Source organism: Neopsephotus bourkii, unplaced genomic scaffold, assembly GCF_033783945.1.
Source record: "Neopsephotus bourkii isolate Nb327-2 ecotype Australia unplaced genomic scaffold, CSIRO-AGI_Nbou_v1 NB_1780, whole genome shotgun sequence".
In the NCBI taxonomy this organism is placed as follows: domain Eukaryota; kingdom Metazoa; phylum Chordata; class Aves; order Psittaciformes; family Psittacidae; genus Neopsephotus; species Neopsephotus bourkii.
In genome coordinates this window covers 5,473,568-5,490,739 of record NW_026902254.1, presented here as the reverse complement: position 1 = coordinate 5,490,739, position 17,172 = coordinate 5,473,568, and the positions used below count along the sequence as shown (strand labels likewise).

The window sequence follows — 17,172 nt, the reverse complement described above, 5'->3', positions numbered from 1 at the left end:
GAAGGGAACAACGGTTATAATTTAAGAACATACAGACACTCCTGGAAGGGAGCCAAATAAACCTCAAGGGTTGTTAAGAAGCAGCTTACATTTCAGGAAGCTTTTTCCTCTTCATTCAGTACCTACCTTGAAACCATATGGGCAAGTACATCTATAGAAGTCAACTGGATCATTGTTGCAGGTTCCATCATTTTTACATGGATTTGATAAACAGGGGTTACACTTAGCAAGAATATTAACATCCACAGGCCCTTAAAAATACAAATTCAATAGTCAGAAACAACGATTTATATTTGATAGGATATACTTGCCATTTTGCTTTAAATTTAAAATGAAATTTATGTTTTAGACTTTGTGGTGTTTCCATACGGATAAAATGCTGGACTGTCCTTAATACTTTTGAGATGACCAACTAAATTTGAAGGGGATTCTTAGTTTAATTATCACTTTAATTATCACTTCAAGAAAAAAATAAAGCTTATCCAATCCACTGAAATCTGTACAGTACTCTTCCATGATGACTACCTTTCCTTTATATTAAGAAAATGATGAATACAATTGCAGCTTTAACCTCTTTAGGGGGTAAAAGTTAAAAATTGCCTGTGAGAAAAAGAACTATCACAGTTTGTAGTCCTTCCCTAACGGTGTTACTGAAAAGACTATTTTAAATGTACTTTAAATTTACATTTTATTTGCAGGGTCAGAAATAGCAAAATGAACTGGTAAAATTACTTGTAAATTGGTTGAAGATCTGTGAACTGTAAATTGCATTGTTCAAGCTATGTCACCATAAATAGCTCTGTATTGTGCCTTGCCCCCTTATAGAGTCAGGCACAGTCCTGTCCATTAGTTCATTAGCTGAGCCCACAAAAAATGCAGACTATACCATGAACCTATGTGCAAAGGAAGGCTGCAATCCATGCTTGCAGTGTTTTTATACTAGTTGCAGTGTTTTTATACTAGTTTTTTATACTAGTTGCTTGCAATGTTTTTATACTAGTGATTATAATGACAGAGCTCAGAAATTAACATTGAAAAAATCTTAGGAAGCCAGACTTAGAGCTTTGGCCTACATAAATCTTATCCTCATATATAAGTATTTTTTTAGATACTTAATTATCTTTCTGTTGTTTTGTAATTTTAATGCAGCTGTTTTATGGTGAATTTTCAAGTTAAGCACTATCAAATTTTATTTTTTTTGTCAATCAACCAAAGAAATCACTGCTTATTTGTTAAAAATTAGAAATCACCTGAGTATAAATAATGTTTCTTTTTCATATACTTTGCGATAGATAAAAGTTTGATAACTCTAAGAGAAAGTAGATGACTTGGCCAAAAGCCTATTAAGAGAATGATCATACATTCTCTGTTATCTCCAGGTCTATTGCCTGATGACATTGCTGCCTCCAGCTTGATTTCAGATCTCACCTATGAAAAAAACTTCAGCTATCCACAAGTGATTTGTACATTTCAAGGAATAATCAGTGATTTCTTCTAACTAGACACAGAGTCAAAGCTCCTGAGACCTACTGGTAGAATTGCACGATTGCTCCATAACAGGCTTTACTCAAAATGAGACAGACTGCAAAGTTTTTTGAGCTAACTTGCACTTTTATTGAGATATAGGTCTTTGGGGGGGGTTTAAATTTGGATATATTTACTTTCTTTTCTTATTTTTCTTTGCAAAAATAATCACAGATAAATCATTGTAAAGGAATGGGCATGGAAGGAAAACATGATTATATGAATTCAGCAAGGGTTGTTAAACAAGGGAGGTTGACATTTTATTTATTTGGCTATTTATTTATTTATTTTTGAATCTGCAGTTGCTGGTACCCTTCTGTGTCACAGCTTGCAGCAAATCCAGAGGGTTGAACATGGTAATCTGTGATAAGATGCTTACTGCCAAAGCCACAATCTGTAGGGATCATTGACTATTCTTGTCTCCTTTACCTTATTTTGTAAGAGAAATCTATACCTGATTAAAATTTCTGATAGACCAGCAAACAGCAGACGTAAAAGAGTTGAAACATACACCATAGAATTAAAATCTAGAAAGTCCTCCCTATGTAGTCTACAGTACTGCTCATTATTTCTAGAATACATTAAGAGGCTCTATGAAAAAAATAAAGTGCAAGAGGCACATATTTAAAAAACAAAAAATGGAAGCACTGCTCTGTAGCATGAAGTCTATGCTTCCTTGCCTCAACTATTCTGAGCATCCTATCCTCTTTTCTACTTCTCATACAATAAAAAGCTAAATATTTGGCATGAATTAAAAATCATTCAGCAACTAATGTTATTTTCTGAAACAGATTAGCAATCTTAATTTCACTTCCAAAACAGAGCCAGAAAATGGGTACCTAAGTCTCAATAAGATCATATATACCATTGTATCTGAATTTGTGCTGTGTTTATTTCAAACTATTATTTATGTATTATCCAATAAAATATTTATTTTGGTTTATTATTCTTCTGTTGCAAGATCAAAAAATTGAAATCCTTCAGGTATTTTTACTGAAGGCTAATGGACAGCCAGTTCTGGTACTTATTTTCATTTGCACTATACAGTTCCTTTTCTCTTTAAAAGTGTTAAAGTCTTGTATATGAAAAGGATTTGGTTCATAACCTATTATTTAGTTTTTCATATTGTAGACATTGTTGAATAAGCCCTGGCTGGAAAAAAAATCCTTAAAAAAAAAAAAAAAGCAGCATTCTTTAGCAAACACTGAAAAGCTAACTGTATTTTTTTGACACAGATACACGCATGTATCTAACATTTTCGAAGAAAAACATGACACAAACTTTTTTTCTACAGAAAACTTGCAAGAAAATCTTTCAGCTCTGACATTTTATTTCTCCTATTCTCTCCTGTATTTGGCCTCAAAATCAGTATCTACACTGATTCACTTACACTAAAACTGCTAATGAAGTCACAAATTTTATTACAATACAGTAGAAACAATCATTTCAGTCAGACAATTTTCAGAACTTGAACCCAGGCTTTTAAAATAAGAATACTGTTCACACGATATGTTAAATGATATATCATGAAGACTCAGCTGTAAATTCATCAAAGGGGAAAACACATAGTAAACATGCTTGTCTTAGGAACGAGGATTGCTTGAGGTACACAAAAGGAAGGTCAGAAGGTCTGCTCTTAATCAGATCACCCATTCCAGGTCTACTTATAACCTTACCTGGTATGAGAAAACCACAAGGCCCTGGAATCTCTATAGGCAGGGCATGGATGATAAAGAGGTAAAAGATTGAGAATCTGTTAGAGGCCACATAAAAGAGGAAAAAAACCCCACCCATAAATGTAGAAAAACAACCGAAAGAGGAAAATATTAATGGATGATTCCTGAAGTAAAAAGAACTCATAAAATTAGTAAGGTACATTGATTTTATGGAGCTTTAGGACTGAGAAGAGACTTTATTTTAAAATGCTTATTTTCACTGGGAACTATTAATTATGTAAATAAAATTCAAGCACCCATTTCAATTCCAACTGAATCAAGAGATACTGATTAAGAGGGAATGACTCACTACTCTCTTCATGTAAATATATACACAATAGTTGACCATCAACAGATATTCTAAAGAGTTGTCTCCCACCTAGCCTAAAATTTTGGTCCTAATAGGAATATAGCACCTTCCTAATTTCTATTCAACAGTTCATTTTTAAGCAAAAGATAAAATTACTTCTCTTTGAGAAATAGACACATAATATCTTACAGGACCATCATGTCCTTGAAAAGCTACTGATTTGTAATCTGTAATTATGAGCATCTTCACAGGACAGTAGCAGGAAAATTACTTTCTCTCAAAGGTATCCATTATCACAGTATCACAGTATCACAGTATGTCAGAGATTGGAAGGGACCTCAAAAGATCATCTAGTCCAATCCCCCTGCCGGAGCAGGAACACCTAGATAAGGTTACACAGGAACGTGTCCAGGCGGGTTTTGAATGTCTCCAGAGAAGGAGATTCCACAACCTCCCTGGGCAGCCTGTTCCAGTGTTCCGTCACCCTCACTGAGAAGAAGTTTCTTCTCAAGTTTAAGTGGAACCTCTTGTGTTCCAGTTTGTAACCATTTCCCCTTGTCCTATCATTGTTTGCCACTGAGAAGAGCCTGGCTCCATCCTCGTGACACTCCCCCTTTATATATTTATATACACTAATAAGGTCACCCCTCAATCTCCTCTTCTCCAAACTATAGAGACCCAGCTCCCTCAGTCTTTCCTCATAAGGGAGATGCTCCACTCCCTTAATCATCTTAGTTGCCCTGCGCTGGACTCTCTCCAGCAGGTCCCTGTCCTTCTTAAACTGAGGGGCCCAGAACTGGACACAGTATTCCAGATGAGGTCTCACCAGGGCTGAGTAGAGGGGAAGGAGGACCTCTCTCGACCTACTAACCACCCCCCTTCTAATACACCCCAGGATGCCATTGGCCTTCTTGGCCACAAGGGCACAGTGTCGGCTCATGGTCACCCTGTCGTCCACCAGGACCCCCAGGTCCCTCTCCCCTACACTGCTCTCTAACAGGTCGTTCCCTGATATCCGTTATACCAGATATCCATGCCTGGAAGTCAAACAAATACAGTTCTGACCCTGCAAAATAATATAAATGATATTTTCTGATGGGCAAGAGGGAGTAAGATATACTTTCTAGCAAGTAAACACCACATGTTCATGCAAACATTCTTTCACTGATATCCCAACAACAGTGTGCAATTAGAGTGTATCTGCAGTAACCTTCAGTGGATGCTTGCAGCCAAAAAGAACAGATTGTCCAGCAAATGTCCTGTCTAAAACCAGACTAAGAGACTTTGCAACAGATATAAGGGGGAAATTCTTTCCTGTTAGGGTGGTGAGGCACTGGAATAGGTTGCCCAGGGAAGTTGTGAATGCTCCAGCCCTGGCAGTGCTCAAGACCAGGTTGGACAAAGCCTTGGGTGATATGGTTTAGTGTGAGATGTCCCTGCCCATGGCAGGAGGGTTGGAACTTGGTGATCTTAAGGTCCTTTCCAACCCTAACTATTCTATGATTCTATAAAAGAGATGAGTGTCATATGCAATGAACACTAGCATGACCTCAGAGATATACTTTTGAAAAACTGCAAAAAGGACTTGGAGGGAGACACAATTCATTGGCATCACAAGCAGTGAAATGGTTTCCAGTGGTTTTTGTTTAGAAAAATGCTTTTTAACAGAAAGCCAAAGGAGAGAAATAGGATGAACATGCAGTAAAGAACAACTTCAGATGAGACAAACTCCAACAAAGTCCCAATGGCTTTTTAAAGAAAGAAGTTACTAAGGGATTAAGCTCACCTTTGAAGATACATTAACAGATGTATAAGTTAAAATAGCTTGAAGAGTACTAAGACTGTGAGAATAAATTACTTCTACAAGACTTAAGATCATATTCAGCTGATGCCTCAGAAATCACTATGAGCTTAGTAATGACAACTATTAGCACACAATAAATTCTGTTTATTTAGTATTTGCTCACTTAGTTTTTGTTTTGTTAGTTTTTTTTTTCAATTGGGAATTTCAGTGTTTCTAAATCAGGACCATGAAAAATGAAACTACAGCAGAAATTTTCTGTGTTTTCAAAATATTTAAGAAGGGAGAAATGGATGCAATAGAAGATTAAACAATAAAACAAAACAAGTTCTTTCTCCATGTGAGCAAAAAAGGTACTTTTCTAAGTAAGGTTCAGAAAGAGAAAGTAGGAATTCACAGACAATACTGTAAGTTGTGATATAAATGCCAGCATCATTGGTACAGACATGGAGATAAATAGTCTTTGTCCAAATCCTGAGAAACTTCTCAAACATTTTAGACTGAGACCTCTATAGTGGTATCATGTCCTTTTACCTAAAGGTTTTTTTTGGGTGTCTTTTACACTTTTTTCTGAAATACCAGAGGAAGCACTACGGACATATTGGTACAATTAATTGCAGACTGAAAGGATTATGGAGGTATTTACAGTTTTTACTGTGAACAGACTGAAGGAAAAGGACTTTCTTTGGCTAAGGGAAGTATAGATGTTTAAACTGTAGTTCATGACTGAGACAGTACCAAGTACCTGTGTACATTTGTGTACTGAGAAATACTGTACTGCCAATCCAAAGACTCTTTTACTCCACTTATTTAAAAAGAAATAGGCATTGAAGTCTTCAAAATAAGTAGAGTTCCTGAATGGAACCAATGGCTACATCCCTAAATATGAGGAAGAATTATGACAACGGTGAGTGAAAACGCTATAATAAGCGCATTTACAGCACACAGGACTCTTTTATTTTACAGCTCAACTATTTGTAAAAATTAAAAATATACACTTCAAAGAGAAACAGTACAACAGTACCTTGGCAAGTGAATTTTTTAGAAGGAGTTGTGAGAAGAAGTTTATCTGCCATATCTGCGGGACCAGCGCAACGTGCAATACCAGGCTCTTTGTATTCTGATTTTACCCAGTCAGATAGCCACTGCATGTTACAGTCACAATAAAGAGGATTTGCTCCAATGGCCCTGTGGAAAACAGACAAATAAAAAGGTAATAAAGTTTTAAATGGTTGCTTTTAAAAAGAGAAGCCAGAAAACTGGTTGCAAAAAATCCTTTCAAACCACAAGTCTGCCCTCCATCCATGAAATGGATCATAAGAGCATGAAGTGTCCAGATTTGCGTTCTAAATCAAGAAGTGATAGTTTTAGCAGTAAACGTGGTCCACAAACCTAGCTATTCTTAGCTGCATTATGTGTGAAATTTGGATAGCTAACACTAACTAGCTCTGTTTCACTTGGTATTTACTGGCCAAGATCTGCATAAGCAGAATGAAACTGATACTGGGAAATTAAGTTAGCAAGAATAAAGTATTTCTTCCAAAGCAGCCAAGGCAACCCCACAGAGTTCCATCCTGATATTTTTCCTTTTGAGTTTATGGCTCCCAGGCTGGTGCAAACCATCTGTTTCTAGGCTTCCAAATTTGATTTAATTATTTCCTCTTTGGAGCTCTCCCACTGAAATCACAGCTATGTGCAGAATTCTGTAAGAGGTTTCTGCTGCGTAAGTAAATAAAACTCCATTATCTTAGCTTTGTGGTAGTTACATAAGAATTGCTTCATTATGAATGCAAATCAATTTATTTAAATAAATACATTTTTTTTAATTAAAAATAATTTAGCTAGAGATTTTGAGCATTGTGTAAAGGCTTTTTAAATGCTTATTTTCTCTGCTGGAAACTATAATCTTAAAACTGACTATGACGTGTAAATTTGGAGGATAAAAGCATTGTGCTGTTTATAAAGTTGTATTCATATTGCTTTTAAGAAATACAGTAATAATGTAACATTCAACAGATAATCTTGACAAATGCACAAATTGTCAAATGGCAGTATTGGAACATTCTCCTTCTCCAGATGTTTCAGTACTTTTATTTAGATTTTTCCATGACTTTGGATCAATCGGTCTTCCAGTGATAGAAGAAAATCCTTGGCAGACAAAGGCACTAGAAACTACCACTACTGAAACACTGTCTTTTGCCACCTCTCTCAATTAGTGCTACCTACTTCCACCTGAACTCAAAAAGACCATATATACTTGTTCAGTAAGACTTAAGTCAGAGCAGTAACAAAAATCAGAGCTAGTGACAGGGAACTTCCCATGCAAGGAGAAACACCACGAGTTTGCCAACTCTATATATGCAAGAGTGAATGTCAGCCTGAACAGATAACACAATTGGTCTGCTAAAATCAAAATGTTAGCAAGGATAACTGGTAGACTTTCTGGGGGAAAAAGCCCAGCAACAATAACAAAATCTATCCAATTTCTACTGATATTTGATGCAGATAAGCTAGTTTAACAATGACATTTGAATAAATTATCAATGCCTTAAAGTTTAATCAGTATCATTAAGTTTCTGAGAAATGGTAAATTAAATGTAAATGTCCAATACTGAACTAGAAACAGATAATTAAGTTTTTAACAACTGCAGCTGTTCAGAAACATAAACCCCAGCTATATATAAAGGCGGTAGTCAACTACTCAGTTGCAAGCAAGGATTTAATAACTATTCATAAACACGAGGTCTACAGATAGGTAACATTTACTAATCTAAGTTTCCCATTGAAAATTAAAATCAGGACAAGCATTGCCTAAAATTGCGTTCTGAAAGCAGGTGTCCATGTATTTATTGTCAATTTAACAGACACCAACACAGAACCATAGAATAATTTAGGGCACTCTGGAGGTCATCTAATCTCACCCTCTGTGCAAAGCAGGGCTCACTTCAAAGTTGCCCAGGGCTCTGTCTAGCTGAGCTCTGAAAATCACCAGGCACAGAGATTCTTCCTCTCCTTTGGGCAACATGTTCCAAAGCTGAACCACCTTCACAGTGAATAATTTTTCTTTATGTTCAGTCAAATTTCCCTTTTTGCTGCTTGTGACTGCTGACTCCTATTCTTCCCTGTGTACATATGAGAAAAATCTGTCTCCATCATTGCTGTAATCCACCTAGTGCCTTAAAGACTATTAGGTCTGTCCTAGGTTTAGCAGTAGCAGCCATTTTTCTTCTTGGTAGCTGGTGCAGTGCTGTGTTTTGACTTTCGGCCTGGGATCAGAGCTGATAACCCCGATGTTTTGGTTTGGCCAAGGACTTTGTGAGCCTCATGCTCTGCCAGGGAGGAGGGGAAGCCGGGAGGAAGCAGAGACAGGATACCTGACCCAAACTGACCAAAGAGGTATTCCATACCACAGCACGTCATGCCCAGGATGTAACTGGGGGAGTTACCCAGAAAGGTTAAGTGGACTGCAGGGTTGGAGGAGGTATCGGTCGGTGCTTGGTCGGGCTGGGGGGGTGAGTTATTGGTCTCCTGATGATGGGGTGTTGTATTCTCTTCCCTTGTTATTTCCTTTATCATTACTATTATTGGTGGTAGCAGTAGTGATTTGTGTTATACCTTAGTTACTAAACTGTTCTTATCTCAACCCGTGGGAGTTGCATTCTTTCTGATTCTCCTCTCCATCTCTCCAGAAGTAGGGGGAGGGCAAGAAGTGGGGGGGAGTGAACAAGCTGTCTGGTTGAGGTTAAACCACGACAAGGTCCCTCCTTGGCATCTCGCCACAGATCATCTCATCCTGCCACCTTCCACCCTTGGTTGCCCCTGACCTGGATTTGCTGATTCATACACATTTGGTTTGTACTTGAAAAACTGAACACATATTCCAGACGTGGCTGTAGGAGAGCCAAGCAGAAGGGAGTGACCGCTATGTTCAACCACCTGGCTTTCTTTCTAATTCAGCCCGAAGAGTCTTTAGCTTTCACTGCCATAAGGGCCCATAGCAGACATGTTCAGTTTGCTGCCCACCAGGAGGCCCAGGATTTTCCTGCTGAGCTGCTACCTTTCTGGCAAGTCCCAAGGCTGTACTAATGCATTAGCTTGTTCCAGGGCAGTGCTTTGCATTTTGTCTTTGTTCAAGTACATGAAATTTGCTAAAAATAACAAAAAATACGAATACTCACAGGTGTGATAATGCTGAAAGATCATTAAAAGCTCCTTCAGGAACAACAGAAATATCATTGCCATGTAAAGACCTTAAAAAGAAAATAAACAGAATAATATATATGCATAAAAACCCAGTCAGTTAAGATTTGAAATTTTCATCTGTGAACAGTTTTCAACTTTTTACTTTTTTTTCTTCCAATTCCTTAGTGTTTCCATCTGGTTCTGCATGGCTGTTTTTTTTTTTTTTTTAAGTTCTGACAGCCTACACATCATTTAATTTCTTCATCATGTATTTTAACAAGAAATGTTAATAATATGATTATTTTAAAATGGAAAGAATAAAGGTGAGTAAAAGTAGGTACACTTCTGCAAAGTACAGACTGGATTTAGGGATAGCAGACAAGTTATATTTCTGACTTTTTCTGCATTTCCTGAAATCCCATTAATCATGTTCATACTTTTTAAAAATCTTTGATGGATTCATGGGAAATACAGGCATTGACTGTTCATTAATGAAAATATTAAGGTTATTGCCCTAATTTGATAGTAAAATTAAAGAACTAAAGACCTTATTAAGCATCAATACTGGGAATAGTGTTCTCCCTCCTGTAGCAAACCTGCAAAGAATATCTTTCCTTTTCTATAAATTCATTCACTCGTGAGACCTCACTTGGAGTATTGTGTACAGTTCTGGTGTCCTCAACATAAAAAGGACATAGAACTGCTGGAACAAGTCCAGAGGATGGCAACGAGAATGATCAGGGGGCTGGAGCACCTCCCATGTAAAGATAGGTTGAGAAAGTTGGGGCTGTTTAGCCTGGAGAAGAGAAGGCTGCGTGGAGACACCATAGCAGCCTTCCAGTATCTGAAGGGGGCCTATGAGGATGCTGGGGAGGGACACTTCATTAGGGACTGTAGTGACTGGACAAGTGGTAACGGGTTAAAACTTAAACAGGGAAGTTTAGATTGGATATAAGGAAGAAATTCTTTACTGTGAGGGTGGTGAGGCACAGGAATGGGTTGCCCAAGGAAGCTGTGAATGCTCCATCCCTGGTGGTGTTCAAGGCCAGGTTGGACAGAGGATTGGGTGGCATGGTTTAGTGTGAGGAGTCCCAGCCCATGGCAGGGCAGTTGGAGCTAGATGAACTTAAGGTCCTTTCCAACCCTAACTATTCTGTGATTCTATGTATATCTTAACACATGTAGAATTATGGTTTTTGAAATTATTCATATTTATATAAAATAATTGAAGTTATGTGAGCACACTTAAATATTGTCATGCTTAAGACATTTAATCCACATAGGCTATTAAATGGTTATAAACTACTCAAATAGAGGCAAAAATTACATGTTCTGCTGGGGGCTTTTGACAAAGAATTTTTGCAGTTTTTTTTTCTTAATGACAAATTGAAGCTGTAAACTAGAGTGATTGTTCTGTATTTTCTTTTGTCCCTATCTGTGCCCTTACAACCCTGTTTTTCTTAGAGGTAAACCAAAAAGTTTTCTTGGAACCAAAACTTAATACTATTGATTTTTGATAATTCATCATGATGTAATGATTTTGGAAATACTTCCATATTAAATGGAACAAGAAAGAAAGAAATTTGCTGTTGGAATAAAATGAATCAAAATTCAACTGCAAACCCCCCTCATATATTGTGAATGTATGCATACGGCATTTCTGTTAGACTTTAATGCTTATAACAATGGAGAACAGAACACAAAAAAGAAATACAGGCAAGATTTAAAAGCAGAAAAGTACAAAGTGTAAGTCTGGAAAAATAGCAGTGGTTAAAAAATAATACTTACAACAATCTAAGTGATTTCAATCCATCAAAAGTCCGTGCAGGGATACACCTCAGGCGGTTGTAACTAAGAATTCTGGAAATATATAAAATACAGTCAGCAAGTATATATCAGACATTCAGTAAACAATGCAGAGAGTGATGAAAACCAGCTTTTGCACGCTAGTTAGGAAGCAAGTTATTTTACAGGCTCCAAAACAAGCAGGTTTTAATACCAACTAAATGCCCTTTCTTTCCAAGACAAAAATAACCCAACAAAACAACCCAAAACAAAAAAAACAAACCAACCAACCAAAAAACAAACAATCAAAATAAACAAACAAACAAAACCAACAAAACCCAATACACTGTAATGGTTCCAAAGAGTCACTGTTACATGTTTAAACTTACAGGGTGAGCAGCTGAGTCATGTTGCTGAAGCTCTGATTAGAAAGAGTGCTGATTCTGTTGTTACTTAAATCTCTATAATAATAAATGCAGAAATTCAGACCTTAAAATGACTACCTCAGTCCTGAAAAACTGTATGTTAAACTGACAGACACATTATTGTTATTAGTAGAAGCAGTATCATTGCTATCAATATTTAAAGCAGCACATATTTTTATTTTACATGCCTAGTGAGTGTTTAGCTTGATCAATGAAAAGCTTTTTCATTTCAACACAGATGAAAAAGTAGCACAGTGCATTCTTGTACAACAGCAATGTCCATCATGCTACTTAGTTAATAATGCAATCCTACATCAACCCAAGTATAGAAATGAAAGTGATGTCTTAAAGTAGAAATCATTCTAGTTGTGTCCCTAATGACACCTAAGTAAATATCACTTAATGTTGTACTCAACACTGATATGATGAAGACATCAAAGCCCAGAGCTATTATTATAAAGAGAACTATCTAAGATTTATAGAAAAAGCCTTAACATCTTTCTTGGTTTTCAATATTCTAATGAATAAAATCTTAAGCATAAGTATGATGGAAGCTGGAGTGGTATGTTGGTAGCTTAAAAGAAGCTTTGAAGAAGCTGTATTAAATGTGGATACTGCTTGTTCTTTATTCTCACATTGTGCTTTAATTTTCTTTTTATGTCTACCATTTCACTATTGTTTACTGTATTCTATGGTGCAATATAGCATTAGTTTCTGAGGAGACTGATATTTTAACTTCAGAGTACTGTTAAATAGTTATGCAAGATACATACTTCTCTTAAAATTTTACGAAAGAGTGTAAGACAACTGACTTATAATAATAAACATACTGGGCAAGTATAACAAAGCAATCTATTCAAATGAGAAAGAAAAAGTTAGAAATAAACAAATTCCTTTGTTAATCTGAAACTCTGGAGATTTTCATGTAATCTCTTGTTTGGCCACAGAAGAACTAAGCATATGCATAGTATTGTGGTTGGAAAACCAGCTGAGGAATATTCCCAACTTTGTTAACAGCAGTTTGAGGATATATTCAGAAGAGACTACAATAATGTGCCCCACAGGTCTGATAAATTGAGCCTGTTAATGCTGGGTCTTATTTGGGGGTTTTACTGTTCTTTTTTTTTTTTTTTTAATTTACTATTTACCTATAATATATTGTATTACATTTGTCTGCTAATTTTTTTTGTATATTTTCTGATTAGGAGATAAAGTCAGCTGATTTCTGGCTGTCACAAATACACCATGAGTACCTAATTTCTGTGATGGAAGCCTTGTCACTATGCTTCATCTTTAGACATATATCTAGTTTCCACTGATACTGATACTGCACACAATCCACTCAACACATTTGCTTCTTTTACTGAGGTTCCAAAGTTCGTATTTTCTATGTGCTGCAAGTTATAACTTCCCAAAACAATCCATCAAGACTTCTTCAAGATTCTACACTATACATTTGAGAATATTGCAAAGTTTTTTCCCCAATGTTATTTGCAAAACATAAAAGTTTTGGAAACTTGTTTTTTCTAAATTTGTGACCGTGACTTTTGTCTAGCATTAGGTAAATAAAGGAAATCAAGATCTTGGTTTTGAATGCCAAACCATTTTCAATTTTTGCAGCAAAGCTCTAAACCGAGTCAAAAAGAAATTTAAGGGATTCTGTTACTCCCGTCCACTTTCTATTCTGATTATAATGAAACCACAAACTGCTTCCAGAATGTTACACAGTTCAACCTCAGGTGGTATAAATTTTTATAGTCCTAACAAAACCCATGGAATTACAGCCGCTTACATCTACATTCTTCCTGTTTCTCTTGCTGTACTCTTACAAGGTACATAAATAAATAAATTTTAGAGTAGCTAGTGATTTGCCTCAAATCACAGAGTGAGTCGGCAACAGAGTTGGGAATAAGGCATTCTAGACAAGCTTTCTTCTTCAGTCATTAAGCCATGTAGTGTGGGAGAAACAGAAGGCGTTACGTTTAAGTGTTAGAAGAGCTGTCTGTGCTATTCCTATGTGAAGCACACCACTGAGCAAAGCATATCACAGAGTATTTCTTTTGTAAAAGAAATTATTCTAGTGCCTTTATGGAGCTGGGTACAAAATGTTGTATTACCCTTACACCTTACCCTAATTACCCTAACTCACTAAGGTAAAAGATCTTACCTATCTTTTCAGGTTAACTATAATTTCTGGTTATTTACTTTGTGATGTAATCACTGTAATGAAATACTCCTATTTATAAATCTGGAGAGGGACTTTTCATCAGGGACTGCAGCAATAGGACAAGGGGTAATGGGTTCAAACCTAAACAGTTCAGGTTAGATAGAACGAAGTTCTTTACTGTGAGGGTGGTGAGGCATTGGAACAGCTTACCCAAAGAAGTGGTGAATGCCCCATCACTGGCAGTGCTCAAGGCCACACTGGACAGAGCCTTGGGCAACACTGTCTGGGGTGAGGTGTCCTTGCCCATGGCAGAGGGGCTGGAACTAGATGATCTCAAGGTCCTTTCTAACCCTAACTATTCTATGGTTCTATGACCAAGTGCATTTTAAATAAGATGTGGTAAGTAGAATAAAATAGTCTCCGTTATAAATTGTGGTTAGGTACAATATTTGCTGGAATACTTTTTTTTTTTTTTCATTATAACTAAAACCAGGTATAATGAAGTAGGATATTTTGTTTTTTCATTTCACTAGAGACCATTACTCTAAAACTACTTACATGAGTGTTAAGTGCTTATAGTAAGAAAGCTCTTTTGGAACAAGGGTAAACTGATTTCCATCCAAATAACTAAAATAGAAAAATAAAACAGAAACCATAAGTTTTTCATTAAAGCAGAAGCATCTTCATGCACTAATCTTATAATCCAACAGCAAAATCAATAACAAATAAATGCATACTATTTCTGTTTTATAATAAACCTTTCTTAAAAATGTTGGGGTTTAGACACAAGTGAGGACCTGTAGCCTTAACTCCAAATGCTGTTGTATCAGATATTATTAATATTATGAAGTAGCAGTAATACCAGCCAACTCTTACACAGTACTTTCTATTATTTCATAAAGACTGCAAAATGAGGCTGTTTCACACCTCCTCTACAGGTGAAAAGTAAATCTGATTTCTACAAGTGTGGATTTTGAGCTACTGCAAATAGGAACAGACCCTGACATTGTAGAGGTAGTCCTTTAGAGTAGAAACAGCAAGGACTGGTCCCAGCTCTAACACCAAATTAATTTGTCATGCCTGCAGTTCAGGTCACCTTCCCTAATTTCTCCCTGTCTGTTTCATGATATGTCAGGCATAACATACTAAAAACCTGGTCCTATGGAGTATGTTAGGGACTAAAGACAGTAATCAATTACCCTTTATTAGAAATGTTAGATACTTTTTTTTTTTTTCCTCTTAGGTTTACAGCTCCTGTATTCCATTGCTTGCTGTTCTTCCATGATCATAATTCTCAGTAACAGGCTTGTTCATCCTTAGAGACACCAAACTGTATTGACACCCGAGTTACAGGGAAAGGAAGTCATCAAGCCTTGCCTGAAAAGCTTTCAGTGTGCAGCTAGCTATTGCAAAGTGCAAGTGGAGGGGCTCTTCCTGTAACCAGGGCAAGTAGATTAGAGATGATAAGTAGTGAATTCACCTGATTCTCTGAAACAGACTGCATCTGAAGCAGAAAGTGGCAGGAGGATTAAAAGTCCCTAGTTTCAAAACTGGGGCAAATGATTTGATGGCAGTATTGTGGTGGCATTACTTGTGTCTCCTGGAAACCACATAAAAACTACACCCTTATTATTCCTATGCAAAGAAGGTATTATAGCCATCCAAATACTTGGAGCACATGAGTTAAGAACAGCCTTTTTCAGAGACATTCTTACATTAGTTATGATTTTAATGTCTCTAAGTATGCTGCAGCATCTTTAGAAACTTTTGTCCTTATATCTACATGTAATAAAAAAGCTTTTTCTTTTTTTTTTTTTTTTCTTCCTTGGATCTTGCCTTCTGTAGGACTGTTTGTTAAAACCAGACGTGTCTCAACAAGTTTTATGCTTACACTATGTTAATGGCATTACATAATTGGTGGTGAAGAGAGCATGGGCTCGTATACTTCATTGCTAAAAAAGAAACAAACAACATTTTAACTTCTTGAAAATGAGTTTATATTCTGAAAAAATTCTTCCATTGACAGATAAATTAGGATATATTGCTTTAGCATCATTAGAATTAAAGTACTACAAGCATCCACTTGTCTGATAAAAATTCCTCCTTGTTCAAATGAAGCAACTATTAAGATATTTTATAAAACACATGAAGAGTACATCTTGGAGGGGTTATGCATCCTAATGAACAAGAAGAATCAATCAGTATGCAACTGCTAACAGGAACCACCTCCATTATCCTTTTGAAAAATATGCTAAATTGCATGCTTAGACACTAATCAAAGCATACAAAACTGTACACAAGTGAGTTTTCAGTCACAGTCAGGGTTCCACTTGCAATTCCAAAAGTATCTCTCCTTAGATATTTAATTTTATATTGCACTGATGCCCTTAAACTTCTTAGACCAGACCATATTTAATTAAGTCATCTTCTATTAAAAAAAACACAAACAACCCCCCCCAAAAAAAACACCCAAAACCACCACCAAAACTTAAGGAAGTAAGTTATAGGTTTATATATAGCTGTGTGCTAATTTGAGTTCTTAATCATTTCTCTTCATTAATGACTGAAGCTTTTTGGATATTATTAAGCACCAAATGAATGGTGGAAGTTTCAGAATCTTCTATACGATCCCAAAGAGTGAAAGAATAAAACAGTTTTAGTGACTTAAGATACACAGCTATGTCTTCTGAAAAAGCACAACATTAATCAGTCCTTACAAAGCACCAGGAATTTAATATTGAATATTTGCCATATGTAAAACAAACTCAACTTTTTTTGTCAATAATTTCTATTTTTTTTCAATCTCATGACCTATCTGATCAAGATTAAAAACAGATTCATAACCCAACTTTTAGGTTTATTTTCCCCTTCATAATGCATAAAAATCAACTAATCTAGTCTTATTCAGTTATTGTCCTCAAACAATACATGAGGTAGCAAGCTCTTTTTTGTATCAATGTTGCTGTCTGTCTGCATATTCATATAATTAATCTCTTCATAAAATTTAATCCTAACCATTTTTCTTATATAAAAATGTATAAAGAGATTAATAAAATATCCCAGATTGTATAAGACTGCCTATATGAAAAAACTTTCTATTAAAACCAGTCTTTTTGAAATATCACAAAAGTGTGTTATTAAAATATGCAAACACATAAATAGATTGTTTTCTTCTTTCTTTTTCATGTAATTGAACTTTTTTTGTTTCTTCCTAAATAACGACCATAGGTCAGTCAGATTCACTGTACCCATGACAACATGAT

At 36.1% G+C, this 17,172-nt stretch overlaps 1 protein-coding gene across 7 annotated transcripts in view; it reads right to left on the bottom strand.

Annotated features, from left to right (window-relative positions):
• Positions 1-17,172, bottom strand: part of SLIT2 (slit guidance ligand 2) — a 266,925-nt gene that overhangs the window by 34,261 nt on the left and 215,492 nt on the right. For all 7 annotated transcript variants that reach the window (XM_061379837.1, XM_061379839.1, XM_061379838.1 and 4 more), the window contains 6 exons: positions 14,468-14,536; positions 11,707-11,778; positions 11,321-11,392; positions 9,529-9,600; positions 6,375-6,538; positions 127-251 (listed from right to left, as the gene is read on the bottom strand). In XM_061379837.1, the coding sequence (XP_061235821.1) occupies positions 127-251; positions 6,375-6,538; positions 9,529-9,600; positions 11,321-11,392; positions 11,707-11,778; positions 14,468-14,536 (574 nt within the window). The remainder of the gene's footprint in view (positions 1-126; positions 252-6,374; positions 6,539-9,528; positions 9,601-11,320; positions 11,393-11,706; positions 11,779-14,467; positions 14,537-17,172) is intronic.